Below are 24723 nucleotides of genomic sequence, written 5' to 3'. Positions count from 1 at the left end.
GGAGATGCGGTGACAACCACGGACAAGCTGCCCTGGTCCAAACGCAGGGGACAGCGAGGCATGAGGGCAGCGCCTGCTCAGGGCCACCAGCAAGTCACAGGAGAAGCCTGGGAGGACAGGTGGGAGCCCAGGTCCCGACACGGGCTCCCAGGGACTGCACCCTGGCACGTCAAGGGGAATTCTTTTCCCTAGCACTGGAGGCTTCTCCTATGGCCAGATCTGCTTCACGCTTTGCCCTGGGTCCTCTCTTGACCCCACTCACTCGCGGTCACACTCTCCAGCAGGGCAAGGACTGTGAGTCGGTCCCCGTGGCCGTATGCAGCCCCAGCTCCCCAAGGGGAAGCAAGAGGCTCGAAGTAACTAACCACCCTCTGTGTGCCCAGAACTGAACCATCTTCCTTCTGGGGTGAGAAGACATACCCATCAACAGCATCAACATCTACCACCACCACAGGAGGGCCTCCTTCCCAGCAAAGATCCCAGCAAAGGGGCTGTTCCACGGGGCCCAAGATCAGGGATGGGTGGGGTCCTCAGCCAGCCAGTTTCTCAGGAGCATTTGGGGGTGTGGGTCTCAGGGAATCAGCGGGTGGAGGACGTCTGAAGAACACCCTAGGCAGAGGAGCTCTGCGCGCGCACCTACCCCAGGTGGAGGGCTTTCACGTGGCGTTTGATGCCCACGATGGAGCGCAGGACTTTGCCACAGCTGGGCCACAGACACTTATACATCACCTTAACCGAGTTCTGGAAGGAAAGAAACAAGGGATGAGGAGGTCATGTCCCCTGCTCAGCCTCACCCAGCAGGGCTCAGCCTCACCCAGCGGGGCCCAGCCCCACCCAGCAGGACCCAGTAGGAGGCTCAGTTGAGTAAAGGGATTCCCAGAGACCAGAGAGACCGACAGACAAGGGCAGAGAGCTGGTCCTGGGGGCCGGCATCAGTCTGGAGTGGAGATGAGGGTGGGATTGGGGGGCGGGGGGTGGAGGAGAGGAGATGCAGTGGGGGAGGGGAGATGGGCTGGGGGACAGGGGAGGACCTGATGGAGGTCTCTGCAGGAGAGCCAGGTTGGGCAGAGGTGAGAAGGCCAAGATGTGGCATCGGAGAGGAGAGGCGGGCTTCTGGGAATATCAAGAAGAAAGAGGAGCAGCAAAGGAGAGCTGAAATGATGGCCCAGGGTCTGGGACTCTGAGCTCCCAATACAGGGGGGCCGGGGTTCGATCCCTGGCTGGGGAACTAGATCCCGCATGCCACAACCACGATCTGCTGCAGCCTAATTAATTAATTAATTTTTTAAAAAATGGATCACTGGAACAGGATGGAGCCCGAGAAGGCCCGGGAAACCAGGCCTGGCCTCTCTGCAGCTGAGCTTGAAAGCTCAGGCCACGCACCTTTCTTTTTCGGGGAGCTGGTTCATCCAACAGGAAAGCGTCCGGATCGGTCTCAAATCCATTATCAGTCTGGGGAGAGCCGAAGGCGTCCCCCAGGTACTTGGGGCTGGCCTGGGGGTGGGGGGGCGAGGGGGTGGAGACGCCGCTGCTCCCGCTCCAGTGCCCGCTGGTGGTGCTGCTGCCGCTGTCCGACACGTCGCCGCTCTCCTTCCACGGGTCGCAGGCAGTGCGGGAGGCTGGAGGGGAGAAGACAGAGGATGCTCGGTGCCTGTCCCTTTGCTCACACCAGATTCTTCACGGACAGCCCAGGTCGGGGGCAGGACACACTAGTTTAGAGTCTGGGTTCCTGGGCTTCCCTGGTGGCTCAGTGGTAAAGAATCCACCTGCCAATGCAGGAGACACGGGTTTGATGCCTGGTCTGGGAAGATCCCACAGGCCAAGGAACAACTAAGCCTGTGCACCTCAACTGCTGAGCCTGTGCTCTAAAGCCTGGGAGCTGTAATGACTGAAGCCCGAGCACCCTGGAGCCTGTGCTCTGCAACAGGAGAAGCTGGCTCACTGCAGCTAGACAGTAGCCCCCAGCTGCCACAACTAGAGAAAAGCCTGGGCAGCAACAAAGACCCAGCACAGCCAAAAATAGAGATATAAGGAAGAATTAGTTTCTTAAAAAGGCTGGGTTCCTGAATCTAATGCCGGGTTCTGCTTGCCTGGCTTTGTACTCCAAGGGGGAAAAACAAAAACCGACAAAGCACCCCTCCCCTAATAAAGCCCTCTCCTTTCTGCTGCTGCTGCTGAGTCACTTCAGTCGTGTCCGACTCTGTGAGACCCCAGAGACGGCAGCCCGCCAGTCTCCCCAGTCCCTGGGATTCTCCAGGCAAGAACACTGGACTCCCCTTTCTGGGCTTCAGTAAAAATGAGGAATGGGTCCCTTCGTTGCAGCACCGTCTGTGGGTGGCAGACTGCTCTGTTCTCATGGACCCTTCCTGCCACAGCTGTGCTGATAATCACTGACCGCCAGACACACTCTAGCTGTATTTTGTGTGCAGGTGTCCCCCAGTTTTCGAAAGTTCAATTTATACCTTTTCCTTCGTATGCAAGACCTGCAGTCAGCCCTCCAAATCCCCAGTTTCCACACTGAAAATATTTAGGAGAAAGAATTCCAGAGAGATCCCCACACAACACTTGAATTTGCCACACAGCAACGAAACATTTAAACAGCAACATTTAAAAGGCATTCACATTGTCTTTCCAACTACTTACAGCATTGGACACAGCATTTACCTTGTGTTAGGTACGATAAGTAACCTAGAGATGATTGACAATATGCAGGAGGATGTGCATAGCTAACATGCAAGTACAATGCTGTTTTACACATGGGACTTGAGTATCCATGGATTTGGGCATCCGCAGGGGTCCTAGAACCCAGGACCTGTTTTCACTAACTGAAAGAAATCTAAGGAGGACTTTCACTTTATGAACAAAGGTGACAACAGTATTCAATGCTGGTTCTGCAGTGAGCTGTTATGGAGGCAGGGCGCCCCAAACAGTGAGAGTGGCCCCACCAAGCCCCTTCCGAGCAACCACACTCAGCATCTCAGCACCCAGCCCCCAGAGCTTTGAACTGAACCTGTGAGTATCTGTGCTTTATCACAGTGTATTTTGTGCATCCGTTAGCAAGAGGCGGCCTAAGGTAATGGTTTCTTTGCCTTACACCATAGTTTTCGAAAGTTTTCACAGAAATGCTCTACTTTCAGATAGCAGGGGAGACCTGTATTATTAATGGAAAGATAACCTAATCAAAACATGCTTCTCACTTTAAAGGCAGGGGCAGAGCAGGGAGAGGGGTGAGGAAAAGCCTCTCCTGCCCCTACCCGGCTCCCGCACACAGACAAACGGGCTGGGCACCACTTGGGAAGTTTTCCTGGCAGTGGAGTAGCATGCAGAGGCCAGGAGAAGGGCTTGTTAACCAGGCTTTCTCAAAAGATGCCTTTTGATAATTTAAACCCAGGCAAGTTACATCAAAACCTGCGTGAGAAAAGCAACCATTCAGCCAGCTCTCACAGCTGTCGGGAGGTGAAGCCTTTACCAGAGCTGGCTCCTGCTTTTATCCACAGGGAACACATTTAGAGCAGGAAAGACAAGCTCCAAGAACGGTTCAGACTCATCACGAGATGACAGGAGGCCTGCACGCCTGACGGGGCCTGAACTCGCTGTCCTGATCCCAGCAACACATCTGAACAGGAAGATCAGTCAGACATGTGAAATTTTCAGTTTTTAAACTGCCCCCCTTTGGGTTGCTTTAAGCCCAGCCCAGACTCTTCCATGCCTGGGCCATAAACCTGTACTGACAACTTATTGATCAGAGACCCATTAACACGTCTTCTGTTACCCGAACATTATGGATCGGCGATGGTGTAGTATTCACTGACATGACAAATCGGCGGTCGCAGGCATTGGTTCTACAAAAATTCTTTGGTCAATAATGTGCTAGTTTACACCGTTTTGTTGTTGTTGTTCAGTCACTAAGTTGTTTCTGACTCTTTTCAACCCCATAGACTACAGCCCACAAGGTTCTCTGTGAGATTTTCCAGGCACGAATATGGAGTGGGTTGCCATTTCCTACTCCAGGGGATCTTCCTGACCTAGGGATCGAACCTGCATCTCCTGCATTGACTAGTGGGCATTGGCAGGTGGATTCTTTATCACTGAGCTGCTAGAGAAGCCCAATTTATACCAGAGGAGAACCTGAAATTTTGATACACAGAAAGAGCAAGAAAAGGGGAAAAACCTGTGACACATTCAGGTATGGTGGCCTTGTCCCCAAGCCCCAACTTCCACATGGGCAGTGGTCCACAAGGCCTCCTTACCCTGGATTCTGAGACCATCTACCACATCCCCTGAGGCCAGGATAAGCTGCCCACTGCTTTCCTCTCATCCTATTCCATATTCCAAACCACTTTCAGGCTAACCTAGACTCCCAGCATTCCACGTTTCCAATGCAGGCTCTCCTTATTTAAGTCTCAGATGCTAAGAGAAGCCTGCCCAAACAGAATGGGTCAAATGAACTCTCCCCTCCCTAAGGATCACTGTCAAGTCTCAAAGTTATGACTTCCTGCAAACTGACAGTTTATGACATCGACACATAAGGCTAAAGATAGGGTAGCCCTTCAGGAAAGAAATCAGGAGCCGCCAAGGATTCTCACAAGTCCACTAAGGAAATCAATCAGGGAGAGATGAGCGAAGGGGAAGAACGCTACATCTGGCATCAGAACAGGAGAAGAGAACAGGCCTGCCCCACAACACGCCGTCTTCCACGGAGGAACCGCTCAAGCGGCTGAGTGCCAACACTGGCAAACTGGCACATAAGGAAAAATGCAAAACAAAGCTAAAAAGCGAAACCCACAAATTAACCTGTATCTTTCAAGTGAGACAAAGTGTTAGTCACTCAGTCATGTCCGACTCTTTGCAACCCCATGGACTGCAGCCCGCCAGGCTCCTCTGTCCTTGGGATTCTCTAGGCAAGAATACTGGAGTGGGCTGCCATTTCTTGACCCAGGGATTGAACTCGGGTCTCCTACATTGCAGGCAGATTTTTTACCATCTGAGCCATTATGGAAGCCCCATATATCTTATAAGAGGAACATAAATCACTCTACCTTAGATGATACAATTTTCCAGGGCAGGGTCAACAGAGATTCTGTACCAGGAAAACAAAGTGTTCCCTGGCCAATGCACCCTGAGCTTCTAAGAAATCCTTGTAACGCCCTCTGCTCTCCACAAGCCCATGCAGAGCCTTCCTAACAATACAGATACCAGGAGGAATGGGTGGATTCTGCAAAAAGCAACCATGATTAGAGCAAGGTTTTGGTTGTGGTAGAGACCTCACCCTCCAGACTACGTCAACATAATTAGCTGCCAAGGGGGCCTGATCTTCCCACTTACTTCAACAGAAGATCAGAAATATGTTGTTATGGGAAAACACCATTAACAGACAATAACAAAATGTTTATCAAAGGGAACTTCAGATATCACAGCATATTATCAGTTAGATGAGTATATGCTAGCGTTGGGGTGTGTGTGTGAACATATATGAATGGATTATACAGACAGGTAGACACACACACACACCCCACCCCCACCACCCCACCCCCACCGAGGGGAATTTCAGTCAATGATTTTCTTTCCCTTTATGATATTTTCCTGGATCTTCTTCCTGTTGACCAACCTGCTCAATCTCCTAAACTTGCAGAGTTTCCTGAGAACTTAAAACTGACTCTGTGGGACTTCCCTGGAGGTCCAGTGGCTAAGACTCTGAGTTCCCAATGCCAGGGGCCAAGGTTCAATTTCTGGTCAGGGAACTAGATTCCTCATGCCAGAACTAAGAGCTCCCATGCTACAGCTAAACTTCAGTACAACCAAATAAATGAGTAACTTTTAATTGACTGCTCTCCTCCTGTGTTGCTGGTGTGGGCCCCAGGCATCAACAGAACGGGTGTGTGATGCTCTGCTCTTCAACTGGTGCTGTCAGACTGCAATAGCTTCTTCTAGCAGTCTAGCCATTGATGATAGGCCTTGGGTGAAATAAGTAAATCTTATCACTTCCTTAAACTTATTTTCTAAGTAGGGAGATTACTTCTGAGGGATGCTTTGTAAAGGCCACTTTCCACCTGATATGTTCAAAACTGACTCCATTATTTTCCTACAAGCTTTTAAGAAGCTCACGATTCAGTTAGATCTCACCAATGAAAAAGTTATTCCCTGGGAGTAAGTTAGGCCAGCCAGATAACAAATTAAAAAAAAAAAAAAAGTTCAGATTCACCACAAATCTTGTCAAACTACTAATATCCAGCAACACCCCTTCCTCCCATATTACTCATAACGTATTTGGCGGCGGGAGGGGGGGGTTGTGCTAGCATTTTCTTTTAATTTATAAATTTGTTATGAAGTCTTTCTATTGGTTTGCGTTAAGCAATTAGATTTATTTCAGACTTCAGATCATTTATTCCACACTAATTTACGAGGCTAAATCAGGCACTTGGAAGGGGGACGTGAATTGGCTGAGGCCACGAGGGGATCATTTAGTACATTCCTACCTTTACAACTAATGTTCCTCTACTGGCCTTGTGCAGCCTGAGTGCCTTGCTTGCTTACTCCCGTGGAAGAACTTACTCAGGTGGCCAGTGAGGCTCAGTCTCGCACTCAACCATCTTCATAATGCATCAGGAAACTTCTCCCCAGAGGAGGAAACTGAGGAGAAAAATGGAAGCCTCGAACTCCGAAAAAATGGAAGCCTCGGCCGCACCCAGAACCCATTCGGCCCTGTTCCTCACCAGAAAAGTTGGCCTCGCCCCCGGGAGGACTCTGTACGACAGGGCTGCAGGACAGGGACGTGAGCACCATGGCCGCCATCATCTCGTCCATTTCCACTGCATCCGACTTCCTGGATTCAGATGGGTGAGAGTCAGAGGTTACTTCCTGACACAGCAGGTCAGGTGAGCATCTTACATTCCTGGAATGTCCCTTCTATGCCCCCACTCTGATCAGTCGGTGTGTGGTCAAGTAATAGAGTTGAATAAAGCATTCGGACCTCTCCTCATTCTTCATGAAAAGTACTCAGTTCTGAGTGTCACTGATAATACCAGTCAACTCCAGGGAAAGCAGGCTGGGCCCCATCCCACTGCTGACACCCAAAGGCAGCTCCATTCTCCGCGGAATTCACTTCCTAACTCTCATTCTGCAGCTTAAAATTAGGAATTTTATTTGAGGGAAAGGAAGACATGCCCAAGCAATGAAATAAAGCAAGGGCATAAAAGACACCTGGCTAGAATTTGAAAGCACTATAATTACCTTCCTTTTCTATTTTTATATTTAAATTTTTAAACATTTATTTGTTTATTTCATGTATTTGACTGTGCTGGCTCTTACCTGCAGAACAGAGTATCTTCAATCTTAGCTGCAGCCTGTGGGATCTAGTTCCCTGACCAGGGATCAAACTCAGGCCCCCTGAATTAGGAGCAGAGTCTTAGCCACTGAACCACAAGGAAGTCTCTATGTTTACATTTAAGGGAGAACAATTCCACTCACCAACTCCCTTTCCCTCCCCTCAATATTAGTGATGAGATAATATGATAGCTTCTGAATGTCAACAGTATCTGGCACATCAGCCAATGAACAAAATATCTTCAGAAATACTAAAATAAATCTCCCAACAAACCTCAAATGCTTTCTTTATACAGCAGAGATCTATGAAATTTTACACATAATTTTCTTAATCCAAAGTTACACTATTTGAAAATAAAATGAAAGCCATCAAAAAGGTAATGCTAAAGTATGAAAAGTGAGTTCTGAAATAAATTTCCAGGTGGCACCTCTATTTCAAAGGACAGTATTATACACTTCAGATCCACTAAATTATACGACACGAAGCAGCTAAATCAAGACTAGTAATGTATTAGACATGTCAGTAGCCCCCTTTCTGAATGATTATTTGTATTTTTATTTCTATAGAATATAAAGACAAATTCTTTGCCAGTGTTCCACTGAAACAATCACAAATGTTATTTATTGCTCTGGTCTCAAGACGCAGAATGTACTGTCAATAACACACACAGATTGCGGGGGCGGGGAGTTCGGCTGCTTACACATCCTGTATAGAAGAATCTCTGGGCTTCCCTAGTAGCTCAGCTGGTAAAGAATCTGCCTGCAATGCAGGAAACCCCAGTCTGATTCCTGGGTCAGGAAAATCCCCTGGAGAAGGGAATACTCTACCCACTTCAGAATTCTAGGGCTTCCCTGGTAGCTCAGACGGTAAAGAATCCACCTGTAATATGGGAGCCCTGGGTTCGATCCCTGGGTTGGGAAGATCCCCTGGAGGAGGGCATGGCAACCCACTCCAGTAATCTTGCCTGGAGAATCCCATGGACAGAGGAGCTTGGTGGGGTTCAGTCCACCGGAGTTGCAGAGTCAGACACAACTGAGCGACTAAGCATAGCACAGCACAGAAGAATCTCACTAGCAGATTTTCTTTTTTAATCTGAAAAGATCAATGTGCATACAGAATATAACATAGAGCTTCCCTGGTGGCTCAGACGGTGAAGAATCTGTCTGCAGAGTAGGAGACACAGGTTCAATTCCTGGGTTGGAAAGATTTGCTGGAGAAGGGAATGGCTACCCACTCCAGTATTCTGGCCTGGAGAATCCCCATGGACAGTGGAGCCTGGTGGGCTACAGTCCAAGGGGTCACAGAGTCGGACATGACTGGGCAACTAACACAGTATAGTTTGTATTCTCAGAGGAAAAATTCATGTCATAAAATTCTAAAACAGGGACTTTCCTAATAGTCCAGTGGTTAAGACTCCATGCTTCCAGGGCAGAGGGCAGGGGTTCGATCCCTGACTGGGGAACTAAGATCCCACACACTGTGCAGTGGGACCAAAAACAAAAAAAATAAAATAATTTTTTAAAACTTCTAAAGCAAAGTACACATTTTTCATTCAAAATCAATTTAAACATCTAGCTGGGGCTCTGTAATCTCTTGACTGAGCCTACTGTCTGTTTTTGCCTGGTTTGAAAGTTAAGAATGGAATAACTTTTTAAAGTTTACTTGTTTATTTATTTGTTTTTGGCTGTGCTGGATCTCCCTCACTGTGTGAGGGCTTTCTCTAGTTACAGCAAGCTGCTGCTGCTGCTGCTGCTGCTAAGTCACTTCAGTCGTGTCCGACTCTGTGTGACCCCATAGACGGAAGCCCACCAGGCTCCCCCGTCCCTGGGATTCTCCAGGCAAGAACACTGGAGTGGGTTGCCATTTCCTACAGCAAGCTAGGGGCTACTTTCTAGTTTGTCGGGTGCAGGCTTCTCACTGGGGTGACTTCTCTGGTTACAGAAAGAGGGCTCTAGGGCCCTCGGGCTCAGTAGCTGTAGCTCCCAGGCTTAGCTGTGGCATCCTCCCAGACCAGGCATCGAACCTGTGTTCCTTGCATTGTCAGGTGGATTCTGAACCACTGAACCACCAGGGAAGTCCCTGGCTTAACAATTTTTAAGTGGTTTTACAAATCAAAAGAAGGATATTATTTCTTGACATATGACACATGGAAATTACATGAAATTGAAATTTGAGTGTCCAGAAGTTAAGTTTTATTGGAGCCCAACATGTACGCCTGTTTAAGTTCTGTCTGCAGCTGATTTCTCAAGATCACAGCCAAGCAGAGTAGCTGTGATAGAGACCTTGTGTCCCACAAAGCCTACGTAATATTTACTATCTGGCCCATTCTGGACATGTTTGCTGCCTCCTGATCTAAGACACTTTTCTCTCTCATTGTGAAAAACTAAGAACTAATTTTAGTTTAAGCTGGAAAGGGAAAAAAATAGCCCTCAGCCAGATGGAGTTATATATATACTCTTAACAGTTACCAGGGATTCCCTGGTGGCTCAGTGGTAAAGAATCTACCTGCTAATGCAGGAGACTCAGGTTTGATCCCTGGGTTGGGAAGATCTGAAGGGAAATGGCAACCCACTCCAGTATTCTTGCAAGAGAATCCCACAGACAGAGGAGTCTGGTGGGCTACAGTCCATGGAATTGCAAAATAGACAGGACAGTGCAACTAAAACAATAACAGAGTTATGGGGAAGAAAAGATGCCCTTTTAGGTTTTTTTTTTAAAAAGGATGCCCTCTCACTGTATCTCATCTGACTGGTATCTTCACTAATGGACAGACATCTGGAGTTCTACCTTCCTTCCCCAACCCAAGGCATCCCAAAGCCCCTACCTCAACACCCACGTATCTTTCAGAGCCAAGGTTCTCCCACACGAACCTCTTTGGGACATCAATGTTCCTGGACACAGGCCTGTAGGCTGGCGCCTGGGTTCCATGCTCTGGAGGTGGCACCTGGGGGATGCGGCCCTGTGGCTCGGCCAGCCACACTTCCTCCGCTTTGCAGCAGATCTGTAACTTCTGGTCCAACAGCCAGACAGTCACTTTATCCTCTGCCCAACTATGCCGCTCCACCAGTCCCGTGCACTCTTGACCCCCATACCACACACAAACCTGGAGAGAGAAAAAGACAGCAACCAGTGGTCAGCACTTGGGAGTTCTCACTCCACGTGTTCTAGGTCCTGAGACCCAGGAGCTATCTGCCACAAACTGCATTCTCTGACTCATCTTTAGTTCATGCAGATGCTCCCGGGTACCTGCTTCCTACCTGAACATCCAGACCAGCCAAAGTGGATCAGTTCTTACTGAAACAAATCTTCACAAATTCTTTAGATGGAGAGAGCAAAAGTATCAATTTCTGAGACTTCTTTTTTTAAACTTGGAGTCTATATACAACTAAAGTTGTCATCATCTTAAAATAGACTTATGTTTTCTGTAAGCTTCATGGTAACCACAGAGAAAAAATTCTAGTAGGCATACAAAAGATAAATCAAAGCACAGGACTACCAAAAAAAAAAAAAAACACCTCACAAAGGAAGACAGCAAGAGAAGAAGAAAGGAACAAAGGAATTATAAAACAGGGAAAAAATGAACAAGATAGCAATACCAAGTCCTTCAGTCAGTTCAGTTCAGTTCAGTTCAGTCGCTCAGTCGTGTCCGACTCTTTGCGACCCCATGAATCACAGCACGCCAGGCCTCCCTGTTCATCACCAACTCCCGGAGTTCACTCAAACTCATGTCCATCGAGTCGGTGATGCCATCCAGCCATCTCATTCTCTGTCATCCCCTTCTCCTCCCGCCCCCAATCCTTCCCAGCATCAGAGTCTTTTCCAGTGAGTCAACTCGTCGCATGAGGTGGCCAAAGTATTGGAGTTTCAGCTTTAGCATCAGTCCTTCCAATGAACACCCAGGATTGATCTCCTTTAGAATGGACTGGTTGGATCTCCTTGCACCCAAGGGACTTTCAAGAGTCTTCTCCAACACCACAGTTCAAAAGCATCAATTCTTCGGTGATCAGCTTTCTTCATAGTCCAACTCTCACATCCATACATGACCATGGGGAAAACCATAGCCTTGACTAGACGGACCTTGGTTGGCAAAGTAATGTCTCTGCTTTTTAATATGCTGTCTAGGTTGGTCATAACTTTCCTTCCAAGGAGTAAGCGTCTTTTAATTTCATGGCTGCAATCAGCATGCACAGTGATTTCAGAGCCCAAAAAAATACCTATCACTAATTACTTTAAATGTAAATGGATTAAATTTTCAAATCAAATGAATTTGGAATCTGTATCCATCCTCTTGAGTTCTTAACCAGACTTGCCTCTAAAGTTGTATATATCTGCTGGTTCCCAACTATTGCCTTGAATTGCTCACACCCTGCATTTTCCCCTTCAGAAAATCCTGAGTCTACCTGGGAGCAAGATGGTAGTGATGAAATGCAGACTGATTGCCTTCAGAGGTGCCCAGCAGTTGGCAGGTTCCTCACCTTATGGGAAAAGAGGTCTGGACCACACAAGTCTTGAAAGAGAGGCAGAAAGTGCAGCCTTTATTATCAGCTCTTGGGAAAGCAATGAAAGAGAAGCCCACTTATCTGGATCTAGTGATAACATGAGGCCAAACAGACCGAGTGATTACACAGAGGAGCAGACACTGGAACAGAGAATCCAAATGGCATTCCAACTAACCAGACACCTTCCTCTCTTGAAATGCCTCAAGGTAATTCAACAGTGCAATCTTCATTATTGTTGTTCAGTCGCTAAGCTGTGTCCAGCTCTTTGCAACCCCGTGGACTTCCCTGTCCTTCACCATCTCCTGGAGTTTGCTCAAACTCATGTCCCTTGAGTCGGTGATGCCATCCAACCATCTTATCCTCTGTTGTCCCTTTCTCCTCCTGCCCTCAGTCTTTCCGAGCATCAGGGTCTTTTCTGGTGAGTTGGCTCTTCGCATCAGATGGCCAAAGTATTAAAAATTCAGCTTCAGCATCAGTCCTTCCAATGCGTATTCAGGGTTAAATTCCTTTAGGATTGATTGGTTCAATCTCCTTACTGTCAAAGGGACTCTCAAGAGTCTTCTCCAGCACCACAATTCAAAGGCATCAGTTCTTCGGCGTTCAGCCTTCTTTATGGTCCAACTCTCACATCCATACATGACTGCGGGATGCAATCTTCTGTCTCTCATAAATCTGAGCTCCTTTCCCTTGTTTTCGTAAAGTTGTAAACTGGGGCAGATTAAGAGAAACTGAGCTCTGGCCATGCTTTGCACTGAAGTTCTGAGCTGGCTTGAGCCCAGAACTGTCATGCAGGAGCCCTGGATCTGCTAAGAATGGCTCAATCTCTTGAGAAGCCTGCTGTCCGTGGGCTCATATGGCAGCAGGGAAAAGGTCTGCACTCAAGTCACTGCCCAGAGAGTTTCTGGCCTGTCATTTGGGACACCACTGGGCTGCTGAACCCCAGCATGGGAACAGCGGACACTTGTCTACTTGGGGATCAACCTACCTTCTGCCCGGGGTGAAAGGCCACCTGCTGGAGGCCTGAGGTGCCCGGAGCCTTGAGGACTTCCTTAGGCTGCTCCTGGCAGGATGCATCCTTGGAGGCAACAAAGGGCTGGGGAGCCGCCCCCTCCAGGAGCTCTGCCTGAGGTTCCGAGTGTGGGGCAGCCCCAGGCGGTCCCAACACCCGGGCTCCCAGAAGGGACCGCTTTCCGAGGCGCCGGGACAGGACGCTGGCCATGCTGTTACCTTTCCTGGGGAGACAAAAGAGACACAGGGTCCTTTATCCGGTAGCTGGGGAATCAGGAAGATGCCCCCCACACAGCCTGAGCCCATGAGTGTCCATGAAAAACAATGAGACACTTTAAAGTAATTTTTACAACGGTTTTCTTTCTACAAAAGCTAAACACCTGTTACAAGTAGGATATCAAGAATATCCTAATAAGCAGAAAAGCAAATCACTCAAGAAGAAACTTCCCAGAGAAACACCCATGTTTCCTGGACAGTGTTCCAGGCTTTCTTCTACACAAGGGTTTACATACTTGCATTTCTACAAAAAACAGGATCACGGCTTGGTAAACGGGGAATTTTCACTTACCCTGTGTCGGCTGTACTGTATCATTAAATGTTATTCTACAAAAACTCTTTTGGGAGACAGAGCTGTGTTTTCTTAGGCTGCTACATCACTGCTAATTTAACAAATCCCTTATTATTGAGCCTAATGGCTGTACCCTTGGGTTGTGTTACCGAAACTTCTCTGCCCACAGCGAGCATCTTAGCAGCACCTCAGTACATACACCAAGGGTCACTTTCCAGGTCAGGATCCTATTAAGATAGTGAAAAGTCAGAGCAGGGGCCTCCCTGGGTGGCTAGCAGTACAAAATCCATCTGCCAATGCAGGAGACATGGGTTTGATCCCTGATCTGGAAAGATTCCCTGGAGAAGGAAATGGCAACCCACTCCAGTATTCTTGCCTGGAGAATCCCCATGGACAGAGGAGCATGGCGGGCTACAGTCCATGCAATCACAGAGTCAGACATGACTAAGCAACTAACAACAACTAAGTTAGAACAAGAGGGTGTCTGTCAGATGCTCACAGAATCCCACACTGAGCTGGCTTCAAAGCTGCAGACAGCCACAGAAGTGAGCCACGGTAACTCTCCTTGTTTTACACTTAAGGAAACTAACCCTGGGAGCTTGAGAGACTTATTCATGGTGATAAAGGTTGTTGGTGTCAGATAAATGAGATCTGGTGTCCTGATTACAAACCCAGATCCTCTCACTGCCTCCTACAGCTTGGGCCACTTGTGAATTCAGGGCTGATAGAAATGCAGGACCACAGGCCTGACATGGACCAAAGGAAGACCACTCCAGGCCTCTGCAGTCATCCCATGAAGGGCAGGAGCTGCTCCAAAAACTGGACATATCATTTCTGCCTGCTCAAGAGGTGTCAGCGCACCCTCCACCTATCATACTCCAGAAAACAGAGCCCTGTCCTCTGCATTTTATGGGGGGAAAAGCTAGAAAGGTGGCAAGACAAGACGCTTGGTGATGCTCCTTTGGTCAAAATCCCACTGCCTGAGAGGTAGGTTCTAACCACCTGGCACTCTATAAGTCCCAGGGCAGGGGAGGTTGAGGGGGAACCCCTTGACCTTCAGGAGCCCATACCATTCCAGAAAAGAGGAAGTCAATCTTCTAGGGCCTCTGAGAATCAAAACAGTCAACAAGGTAGCTCTTGGGAAATCCCACCTATGCTCCACAGCCTGTCTGCTAATAATAGTTGCAAATATGGAGGAGAAGTGTTTGACACATTTTTATATATGTTTACTCAGAGCTTCACAGGTTAGAATCAGGGAGTATGGTATTTCCATCATGAATTCCCTAGAAAGCAAAGAAGAGATAAGAAAAAGGTCAAAATCAGACCACACTACAGAATTCCTCTCTAGGTATCTAGTGACTTTATATTTAGTAATATTCTATTGGAAAGTTTTACTATGCATGTCATCAAAAGGAAGAAAAACATAAGAAGTAAATTCTTCACCACTATCAAAAAGAAAGTCTCCACTCAGTCACCTACTGTCATCTTCATGCATCAAGCCAGAAACAAGAACCTCTAACTCTCACTTTAAGCACTTCCCAGGTGGCGCTAGTGGTACCAACGCAAGAGTCACAGGTTGGATCCCTGGGTTGGGAAGATCCCCTGGAGAGGCGAATGGCAATCCACTCCAGTATACTTGCCTGAAGAATCCCATGGACAAAGGAGCCTGGCAGGCTAGAGTCGATAGGTTGCAGAGTCGGACATGACGGAGTGACTGAGCACACAGGCGCGCGTGCGCGCCCACACACACACACACACACACACAGAGTCACTCAGTTGTGTCCGAATCTGTGTGATCCCATGGACAATAGTCAATCAGGTTCCTCTGTCCACGGGATTTCCTAGGCAAGAATACTACAATGGATTACCATTTCCTTCTCCAGGGGATCTTCCTGGCCCAGGGATGGAACCTAAGTCTCCTGCATTGGTAGGCAGGTTTTTTGTCACTGAGCCACCAGGGATGCCCATAACCCGCTGTTTAACGTCGCTGAGCTGTAAGCAAAGCCACAGTGCCACTTAGAGACGTCAGATGGCAGCAACCATCCAGAGAAAGAAATAACCCTGCTCTTGACCAAAACACACACACACACACAAAACCCAGTGGCCACCCCCACTTTCCAGAGCAGGAAGTTTGAGGTTTCTACCACTGAACATGAAGAAAGGGTACTATTTCCAAAATTCCTGGGCTTCCAGTCTTCAGACGGAGCCTGAAATATTTGGCTAACAGTCTCTGATGATTTTTTTTTCCTAAGTCTTTTTTTTTTTTTAACGTAAAGAACACTTTTTATTTGGTTTGTGAAGCTGCACCTTCCAAAGCCTGCTGGATTTGCACAGCTGGTGAACATGCCCACTTCCGGCTTCTTTCCACATGCATTCTCTGGCCTTTCTCCTTTGACTGGCCTGAATTCCACCCTGAAATACATTTTATGATTTGCTTTATTTATAGTGCGCTCAAATCTTAATTTTTAAAAGCAGAAGAGAAAGAAGGAAGGGAAACTGCCTTTATTAAATGCCCAATAGCATGAGCTTTCACAAACTGTATCTAGTTTCATCCTCAGAACAACTTAAGACAAACATATGGTCTTTTATTTCTGATGAGGAAACTGAGCCACTGCCAGCTTAGGTTGCCAAGGCAACACAACCATGAAAGGCAGTCCCAAGGGACTGAACTCTTGCCTCGTTGGTGTCAAAGGGCATGATACTGCCATTAGTCCAGTAGGTATGAGATCTCTCAAAAGAAAACATTCAAGTTGCTTCTGACCTACATGGGTATTTTTTCCCTATGTCAGTGAACCTCGACAGGAAAAAAACAAAGCAAAACCAAATAAAACCCAGCTCCCAATCCTGCAAGTTTCAGCATCCATCTCCTGTGCTTTTTTCTTTCCTTGAAAATCCCTTTTCCACTTGCACCTTAGCCTTCTACTTACAAAATAAAGGTCAATGCTTTCCTCTGATCTTGTTTAACAGTCCAGGTCACTGTTAATCATCTAGTTGTTTGGGAAGAACTTTATACACATATTGCCCTCGTGAGGGTGCAGAGAGATACAGAATCAATCCCAAAAGTTAAGGAAAATTTTAGACAAACTTACAATGGGGACTGATAGCATGGAAGTGAAAAAATATGACCCTAGGCTAAATGGAGCCTGGGCGGGATGGCCAAGTGTGTTGACCAGCACTGAATCAGAAACACGGCTCGGGAGATAACACCATCCCTCAAGTCCTTCAGGAATTCAGAAGTGAACTCAAGCACCTACAGAGGTGTGCCAGGCTTCCCAGGAGGCGCTAGTGGTAAAGAACCCACCTGCCAATACAGGAGAGTGAGAGACGCATGTCTGATCCCTAGGGTCGGGAAGATCCCCTGAAGGAGGGCGTGGCAACCCATTCTGGAGAAATCTTGCCTGGAGAATCCCCATGGACAGAGGAGCCTGGCAAGCTATAGACCAAGAGTCGGATATGACTGAAGTGACTTAGCACGCACACACGCACAAAGGTCTGCCATGCAGCCAGGCAGAGGTGGCAGGTTAATACGGAATTTGCCAGGGACTTTCCAGGACTGCTTGTCACTTTATACCTTAGATCAAGGGTCCCAACTCTCTCCCAGTATGTTTCTATCAATATAACCACTGCCTCCTTCAAATCTTGCTTCCCTGATCTCTACTTTCTACTCACTTTCTTCAGAGCTACAGATGTTCCATATAAGCCAGTCAGTCCCTAACTTGCCACAGGGTTCTGGTACCATAAAGAGAAATCAAGAAACATCTATTTCAGGATAACAACAACAGTGTTTCCACAAGTAGGCAAATCCAACTTTACAACGTTACATTCTTGAGTTAGGGAAGTCCTTGACTAAAACATAAACTAATGCTAAAAAAGACTTCCTGGCTGATGTAGGGTTTTAAGAGAACCTGCTTCTCTTTGCTTCTCATCCCCTCTGCTGTCCCCCACCCCGCCAGGGTGCGGCTGGCTACCGGAGATGTATTTTGGTCCATGTCCAGAAGGGGTGAGCCCTTTTCCAAGCTCAGCAAACATCTTCTGATGTGCTAATAGCTCGTAATAAGGACATCTGCCATCAGTTTAATAACTGGAACAGACAGAAGAAAACAAACCCTCTCTGTGGTTCTAAGCTGCAAATGGCCATTTGACGTGTGACTGTTGCCAGACAACCCCTCGTGTGAGCACATCCACGTGTGTGTGTGCACGCCCTCATGCACAATGATTGCTCTCTTTAGCCTCCCATGGCAACCAGCTATGACATCACTGAGTAGTGCTTGCTGGACACAGGTCAGAGTCAGACTGATTCATTACACAACCAAAGGGGTTTTTTTTGGGGGGGAGGGGTTGTTTTGTTTTCCTGTTTGTTTTTGTCATTAAAGAGGGTGAGGCTTGGAGTAAGACTTCCATACACCAAAGGGTGGAAGGCTGCTGCTTCTCTAAGGAACAATTTGGGGACCAAGGTGAGGGGCGTCACTCCTCTGCTGAGATTCCCCACTAAACCTCAGCTTTCTCTTTCTATGATCTCCCCTGGGTAACGACTGCACAGAGCAACGATTTGAGTTTTTAGATCTTTGGCTAATATTTCGCATATTGTTCTTAATCTTTTATCAGCGTTGCTATTATTTTCTTTCAAATCTGTACAGTTTTCACTTAGTGTCTTCCTTCCACGTGACATTCTAAGCTCATGTAAAGGTCAAAAATGCTGCAGCACACCACATCTTTTATTGCCTCGTGGAATTCAGTGGAGAATGGGACAATTCATTGGTCCCAAACAATTCATTTTTCAGCAATCCTTGCCCAGGGATGATCTCTGCTGAGAGATGCCGCGTGCGTTCACAGCATACTGGTGGTTATATGCAAATATATTTGTGGTCCTCACCATCTGAACTTTGCTTGGCAGAGAGAAGCAAGTTGTCACACTTTGTCCTCACTGCCCAAATGCTACCTGGTTCTCAAGCTTTGTTTTCTTCTGGGTGCCTTCTTCAGGAAAAGTAAAAAAAAAAAAAAACCCACCTCACTTCATTGAGCATATATTGATTATTTCTTCCCAGAGGACCTTTTTCTCAGCCTGGTTTTGGACCAAAAAATCTCCAAGAGTAGCCAAGGGCCTGTGCTAAAACATCTAGGTCTCTCAAGTTACACATCAGGCCCTGTGACACCATTTTTTAAATGTGTAGTGTGCATTTTAGGTTTTTCATGGTATGAGCTTAAGATCATAGCATTGAGCATATTAGTAATTGATTCAATGCCAAGATTTCTAAATCAGCTGTTCAGAGAATGACCATTTGGATTCTCAAGTCATCTTAATCGTTGTCTTCATCTGAAGGTTTTTAAAAGCCTGATTATACTGTCTCAATGTATAACAGTTTAGACTGCTGGTAAAATTAAAATTAGGTGATCAGGACTGGCAGGGATCTTAAAGGCTGCCCATCTCCCCTTCAGGGCTGGATCTTCTCCACAGCATCTCCTGTAACCAAGTGTCCAGCCTTCCCATCGTTGAGTAATAGAAGTAACAGAAAAATGGAAGGGGAAAATTAGGGCCCCAAATAGCAGTGCTATTTTCATATCCCAGTATATGGGCTGCAGAAACAGGTCACCTGATCTGGTTACGCTGAATTTTCTCCAGCAAACAATAAATGACCCCGATCCACAAATACTTTTGCTGGTCTGACTGCACAAGAGCCATTCAGGTCAAGTAAGAGACCATTCTGATTGTGCTGCCCACAGGGAAGGAAAGGGTTTTCACAGTTCAGTTCAGGAACAACTGTACTTCCTCTTCCTTCACACCTACCTCCTCATCTGCTTACAAAACCAGCAGCGCCCTTTATTCACGGCTCTGTCATGCATGCACTGCTCTGTATGAAACACAGGGCTCAGGGACCTGAGACTCCAAGGGACTCCATCTCCCCAAGACAGCAAGCCCCTGCTTATCCCATTAAATGCATGATTTTGAACAGATGTTGCTATTCCCATAGGTAAAGAAAGCCCCAGATTAAAAAATAATATGCTGTGTGCACTTCCCTGGAGGTCTAGTGGTGAAGAATCCACCTGCCAATGCAGGAGATGTGGGTTTGATCCCTGGTCTGGGAAGATTCCACACGCCATGGAGCAACCAAGTCCAAGCGTCACAACTGCTAAAGCTCACGTGGTCAACAGCCTGTGCTCCACGAAAAGCCACCTCAATGAGAAGCCCTTAAGGAGCAACAAAGACACAGCGCAGCCAAAAATAAATAAGTAAAAATTAAAAAAAAGTTAAAAAAGTACTGTGTCGTAAGAAATAAGACCTGCTGCTGCTGCTGCTGCTGTGTCGCTTCAGTCGTGTCCGACTCTGTGTGACCCCATAGACGGCAGCCCACCAGGCTCCCCCATCCCTGGGACTCTCCAGGCAAGAACACTGGAGTGGGCTGCCATTGCCTTCTCCAATGCATGAAAGTGAAAAGTGAAAGTGAAGTCGCTCAGTGGTGTCCGACTCGTAGCAACCCCACGTACTGCAGCCTACCAGGCTCCTCCATCCATGGGATTTTCCAGGCAAGAGTACTGGAGGGGGGTGCCACTGCCTTCTCCAATAAGACCTACTACTCACCCTAAAATGATAGGCTGATGTCAAAAGTAAGGGTAGCATTTTAGCGTTTAGACTTGGTTCTAAGAAAGTACAGTAAGTCCCCAATATACAAACAAGTTCCGAAAGAGGGTTCCTAAGTCCAACATGTTCATAAGTCTAACAAAGTTAGCCTAGGTATCCAGCTAACACAATCAGTTATATAGTACTGTACTGTGATAGGTTTATGATATTTTTCACAAATAGTACATAAAAAACAAACACACATTAAAAAGAGAAAATTGCTTTTTATCTTACAGTACCTTGAAAAGTCACTAGTATAGTACAACAGCTGGCACGTAACAGTACCAGGTACATCACCGCTGCGTTTACACTTACTTTCAGATGTGTACATCCTAAATCGCTTCAGTTATGTCAGACTCTGTGCAACCCCATGGACTGTAACCTGCAAGGTTCCTCTGTCCACGGGATTTTCCAGGCAAGAATACTGGAGTGGGTTTCCATGCCCTCCTCCAGGGCATCTTCCTGACCCAGGGATCAAACCCAAGTCTCTTATGTCTCTTGCATTGGCAGGCTGGTTCTTTACCAGTAGCGTCACCTGGGAAGCCCTGCTTTTGGACATCCTGGGGTTCAAATAAAGACACTGTACTCTGTAAAGTACACAAAAGTACAACCACTTGTAGAGGACACACGCACGTGATAATGCATGCCAGACACGTGAACTAATTTATGAGGGGAAACATGAGAATGCACGTTCGCATCTTTGAAAGTTCACATCTTGAAGGTTTGCGTGGAGGGAACTTGCGCAGTGTGTTCTTGAAAACAGGTAGAGCATGCTGTCTAAGGAAGCGGGGATAGGTAAAAACACGCCTACAAACATGCCAGGCGAGGTGCAGGGCTGGGCCAGCAGTTTGCCTACCTGCACGGGGCACGCATGCACGTGTGTACATGTGGGTGCCTGCACTGTGGTTAAACCTGATTCGGCTATACCAAAACTATGTGAGAGTTCCGGGAGGAGGAAGGGAGATGCCTGACTGCTGACTCGGCATTCTACCCAGAGCCAGCGGGCAGGGGGAGGCGGGAAGAACCGGCCTCAGAGCCCTGACAGTTCCCTCCAGCAGTTTGCAGAGAAAGCGTCCCACCTGCACATTAACCCAAACCACCCAGGAATGCCTGAATAGCACTAGGGATTCCACGTACTTTGATACACACATCTGGGGGCTTCCTTTTTTCCCTGACCTCCCAGCAACTCAAGAAAACACGGAGGGACAGTTTAATCCCAATTTTATAGCTGAGAAAAACGAGGCTCCTCCAGAAGGCCACTGCTTTGCTGGCCTCGTCAGTTTGGTTGTCTGCAGCTTTTCCTAGTTCATCCCTGGACTCGTTCTCTCTTCCCCGAAAGTGGAAACTCTGCAGCAGGACAAAGGCTCAGATGGAAGGGCTTCGGAGTTCCCTGGGGTCTTCGCGTTGCCTTGTCTGATCCTCACAATGCTGTGAGGAAGAAAGTGTGAGCTTCATTGGGAAGAAGGGATCTGTCAGAGGTGCTTGTGTGTGTGCATGCTCAGTCACTCAGCTGTGTCTCAGTCTCTGTGACCCCATGGACTGGAGCCCGCCAGGCTCCTCTGTCCATGGGATTCTCTAGGCAAGAATACTGGGGTCGGTTGCCATACCTTTCTCCAGGGGATCTTCCTGACCCAGGGATGGAACCAGTGTCTCCTGCATCTCCTGCACTGGCAGGCGAGTTCTTTACCACTAAGTCACCAGGGAAGTCTATCAGAGGCACTTACAGTTATGAAAAGGGAAAACTGGCATCATAAGACCCACCTTCCCAAATCTAAAGCACAGAGAAGAGAATTTAAAATGCCCAACGGGGACGTCCCTGGTGGTCCAGTGGCTCAGACTCCAAGCTCCCAAGTGCAGGGGGCCCTGGCTGGATCACTGGTCATCAGAGAACTAGATCCCACATGCCACAACTAAGACCCAGCACAGCCGAATAAATAAATATTTTTTTAAATAAATAAAAATTTAAAAACAAAATGCCTAACAACATGGGACCCCTTAGGTAAGTCCCTGAGTGGTGCACACCCCAGAAAGGGAAGCTGTGTGACTGCGATGCCTGAAATGCTGATCCCGAGACACAGGGGCCCCTTGTGTTCCTGCCCCTCTGAAGGCAGAGATATGCAGGCTTTATTTCTTCACTGAAGCGGTTACAGCAGAAAACCCACGTGGAACTCAGCAGTCATTTGAATGAATAATCACCTACCCTGGCAATCCTATATAAACAGACTGGGGGTGGGGTGTGGGGGTGGTGTCAGGGGGGTTGTAGGGAAGGTGAGAGTCACCTGGTGACTTTCCTGGCCAGAATCAATAGGTAATAAGAAGGCAGGAGCCCTCTCCCAGGGTGGACACTCAGAGCACACAGGGTTACAGGTACCCAAGAAAGGAGCCACCTGGTCTGGGGGCTGGGTCAGGAGAGAGGGAGCCAAATTTATGGATCAGAAACCATGCACATGCAAGTAAGAATGGGCCAAGCAGAAAAGAGCAACATGGAAGGGAAGGGCCCAAATACCCCTCCAGAATCCAAGTCCCACCTGGGAGCCACCAGAGCCAAACATGAGCCAGGACAAAATAAAGTGTAGTCTTGGAAATTACAGGTAATGAGACAAGGAACACGTGCTGTTGGAATGACAGAACATTCTAGTGGCCAACAACACTTAAAAACTTGAAATAAGAGCTGGATAACTAACAGAACTGGTTCCAAGACCAGAATGGCTGACTGGCCAAGGGAACGTACCCCGCTTCCACGGATCAACTTTTTTTGCAGGGAGGGGAGGGCTGTGCCACGTGGGACCTAGTTCCCTGACTGGGATGGCACCCTGGCCCCCTGTATCGGGAGCTCGGAGTCTTACCACTGGATCACCAAGGAGGTCCTTCCATGGATCAATTTTTCATCTAAATGTTGCCTCCAGTCTGACTCCTCGCTTCCCAGGACAAGTTTCCTGTTTCAGCATGGGGGCAGTTCACCCACACTGTCACTCTGCACCTTCTCCTGGGAGACCACCCTTCGCTCCTGGGACTGGAGCATTTTCCCCAAGAGCCACAAGATGCTTCCCATCCCCCAGGAGCTCTGTGGCCAAGGGGAAAAATGAAAGGCTGGATACACCTGAGTGACTGAGACTCGCTCCTCAAAATGGAACCAGAGAAGCTGAGTCTGGGCACACTGCCAAGGGCAGCGCTTCAGGAAAAGCGCTCCAGGCAAGCCCATGACCCTGACCTGTGTGACGCCTGGCAACAAGCCACCACCTCAGAGTCTCAGTTTCCTGCCTCACCGTGAAAAACGAGACTGCTTCCCAGCGTCCGGAAGGGTCTCCACAGATGTGTCCCCTCCTCTGCTGCCTGGTTTCAGACCAGCCCTAGACAGCTCACAGACACGGCCGGCCACTCGGACAGCTTAGCAGCCACAGTCCAGTTGGCACCTGGGAACGGAGGTTGCGAAAGGCTGTTCAACCAAATCAGTGATGCAGCTACTGACTCTAAAGGGAATCAAGAAGCTGGCCATGGGGACTTCCCTTGTGGTCCAGTGGTTAAGACTCCTCGCTTCCAGGTCAGGGGGCATGGGTTCGATCCCTGGTCATGGAATTAAGATCTCACATGCTGCAAGACACAGCCAATATTAATATATAATATTATATGATATTATATATTATATATAAATATATTTTATTTATATGTTTATATTTTATATATTATTTATGACTAATGTATAACATATAATTATATATTATATAATATTATTTATTATAAAATAATAAAATACTTTTTAAAAAAATGCTGACCATGAGTGAGCTACTGATTAACTGAAATCACAACGGAACTGATTTCGGCAAGCAGGGGAACTGAGAAATTCAACATATTCCACTTAGAGGACAGCTGGCCATGGGGAACCAACCCCAGGGCTCCCAGCTTCGAGCTCAACACCCAGCTGGCCAGCTCTGCCCTGAGCCCAAAGCAGGGCCCATGTGACTCGCCCCTCACCTGGCTCTCAGAACATAGTTCCAAGTCTGCCCCCCTCCCCCCACCCCGCCAAAATCTCCGTCTTGGTGGCCTGCCCGGGGCGGTTCAAGGCCCGCTGCCAAGCCTCCCCGAGGCAGAGCGTGACCAGCGTGACCAGCCTCTGCGAGCAACCCTCCCAAATCTGACACCTCGGTCCCAGATCCCAGCTGCCTGGATCTGGACATGCATTCACCCGTGCAGACCCACCCAGCACACAGGGCAGCGCCAGCTCACCGGAAACCCAGGGAAAGGGGCACCACAGGACCCAAGCACCTGCGAGCTAAAATAATCTGCTGGTGCTAAACATACGTGCCAGGTTCCTGCCCGTGAACTGAACGGAATAACGAAGAAGCCTCAGCTTCAGACTCTTCTTTCAGAGAATTTTAGGCCTCACTGAGCTCCACTTGCATCCCACACCCAGCTCTTGTTTATCAAAGCACTTCATACGCTCAAGAGTGACACTCATAAATCTGTGCAGTACCATCAGATGAATGGATCAGAATCTGCTTCTTTCAGGAGAAGGCAAAAAAAAAAAAAAAAATCAGCAATTTGAAACCAAAGCCGTTTTTAAAAAGATGGTTTTTAGGATGAAGCTTGTAAACGCAGATGACTATGCATGTTAATATTGTCAGTGCTTGACACAGTTAAATCAAAATAAAATGCTATGGGTCAGAAAAAAAAAAATCTGCTGAGTGACTGGAGGGTGAGGGAGACAAAC

General features: G+C 47.7%; 1 protein-coding gene across 7 annotated transcripts in view; it reads right to left on the bottom strand.

The window, feature by feature from the left end:
• Positions 1-24723, bottom strand: part of ZNF395 (zinc finger protein 395) — a 49503-nt gene that overhangs the window by 6626 nt on the left and 18154 nt on the right. For 4 of the 7 annotated variants that reach the window (XM_055428080.2, XM_055428085.2, XM_055428086.2 and 1 more), the window contains 5 exons: positions 12809-13055; positions 10195-10427; positions 6714-6823; positions 1384-1619; positions 641-741 (listed from right to left, as the gene is read on the bottom strand). In XM_055428080.2, coding sequence (XP_055284055.1) covers positions 641-741; positions 1384-1619; positions 6714-6823; positions 10195-10427; positions 12809-13055 — 927 coding nt within the window. Of the gene's footprint in view, positions 1-640; positions 742-1383; positions 1620-6713; positions 6824-10194; positions 10428-12808; positions 13056-14469; positions 14683-17505; positions 19641-24723 lie in introns of those variants that run through there. The other 3 variants (XM_088837826.1, XM_055428082.2, XM_055428081.2) reach the window with 3 other exon arrangements.

The sequence above is a fragment of the Moschus berezovskii genome, chromosome 7 (genome assembly GCF_049115385.1).
Source record: "Moschus berezovskii isolate FMDL1 chromosome 7, NW_MosBer_1.0, whole genome shotgun sequence".
In the NCBI taxonomy this organism is placed as follows: domain Eukaryota; kingdom Metazoa; phylum Chordata; class Mammalia; order Artiodactyla; family Moschidae; genus Moschus; species Moschus berezovskii.
The sequence above is the reverse complement of the archived record's forward strand: the minus strand, read 5'-3'. Positions and strand labels throughout refer to the sequence as shown.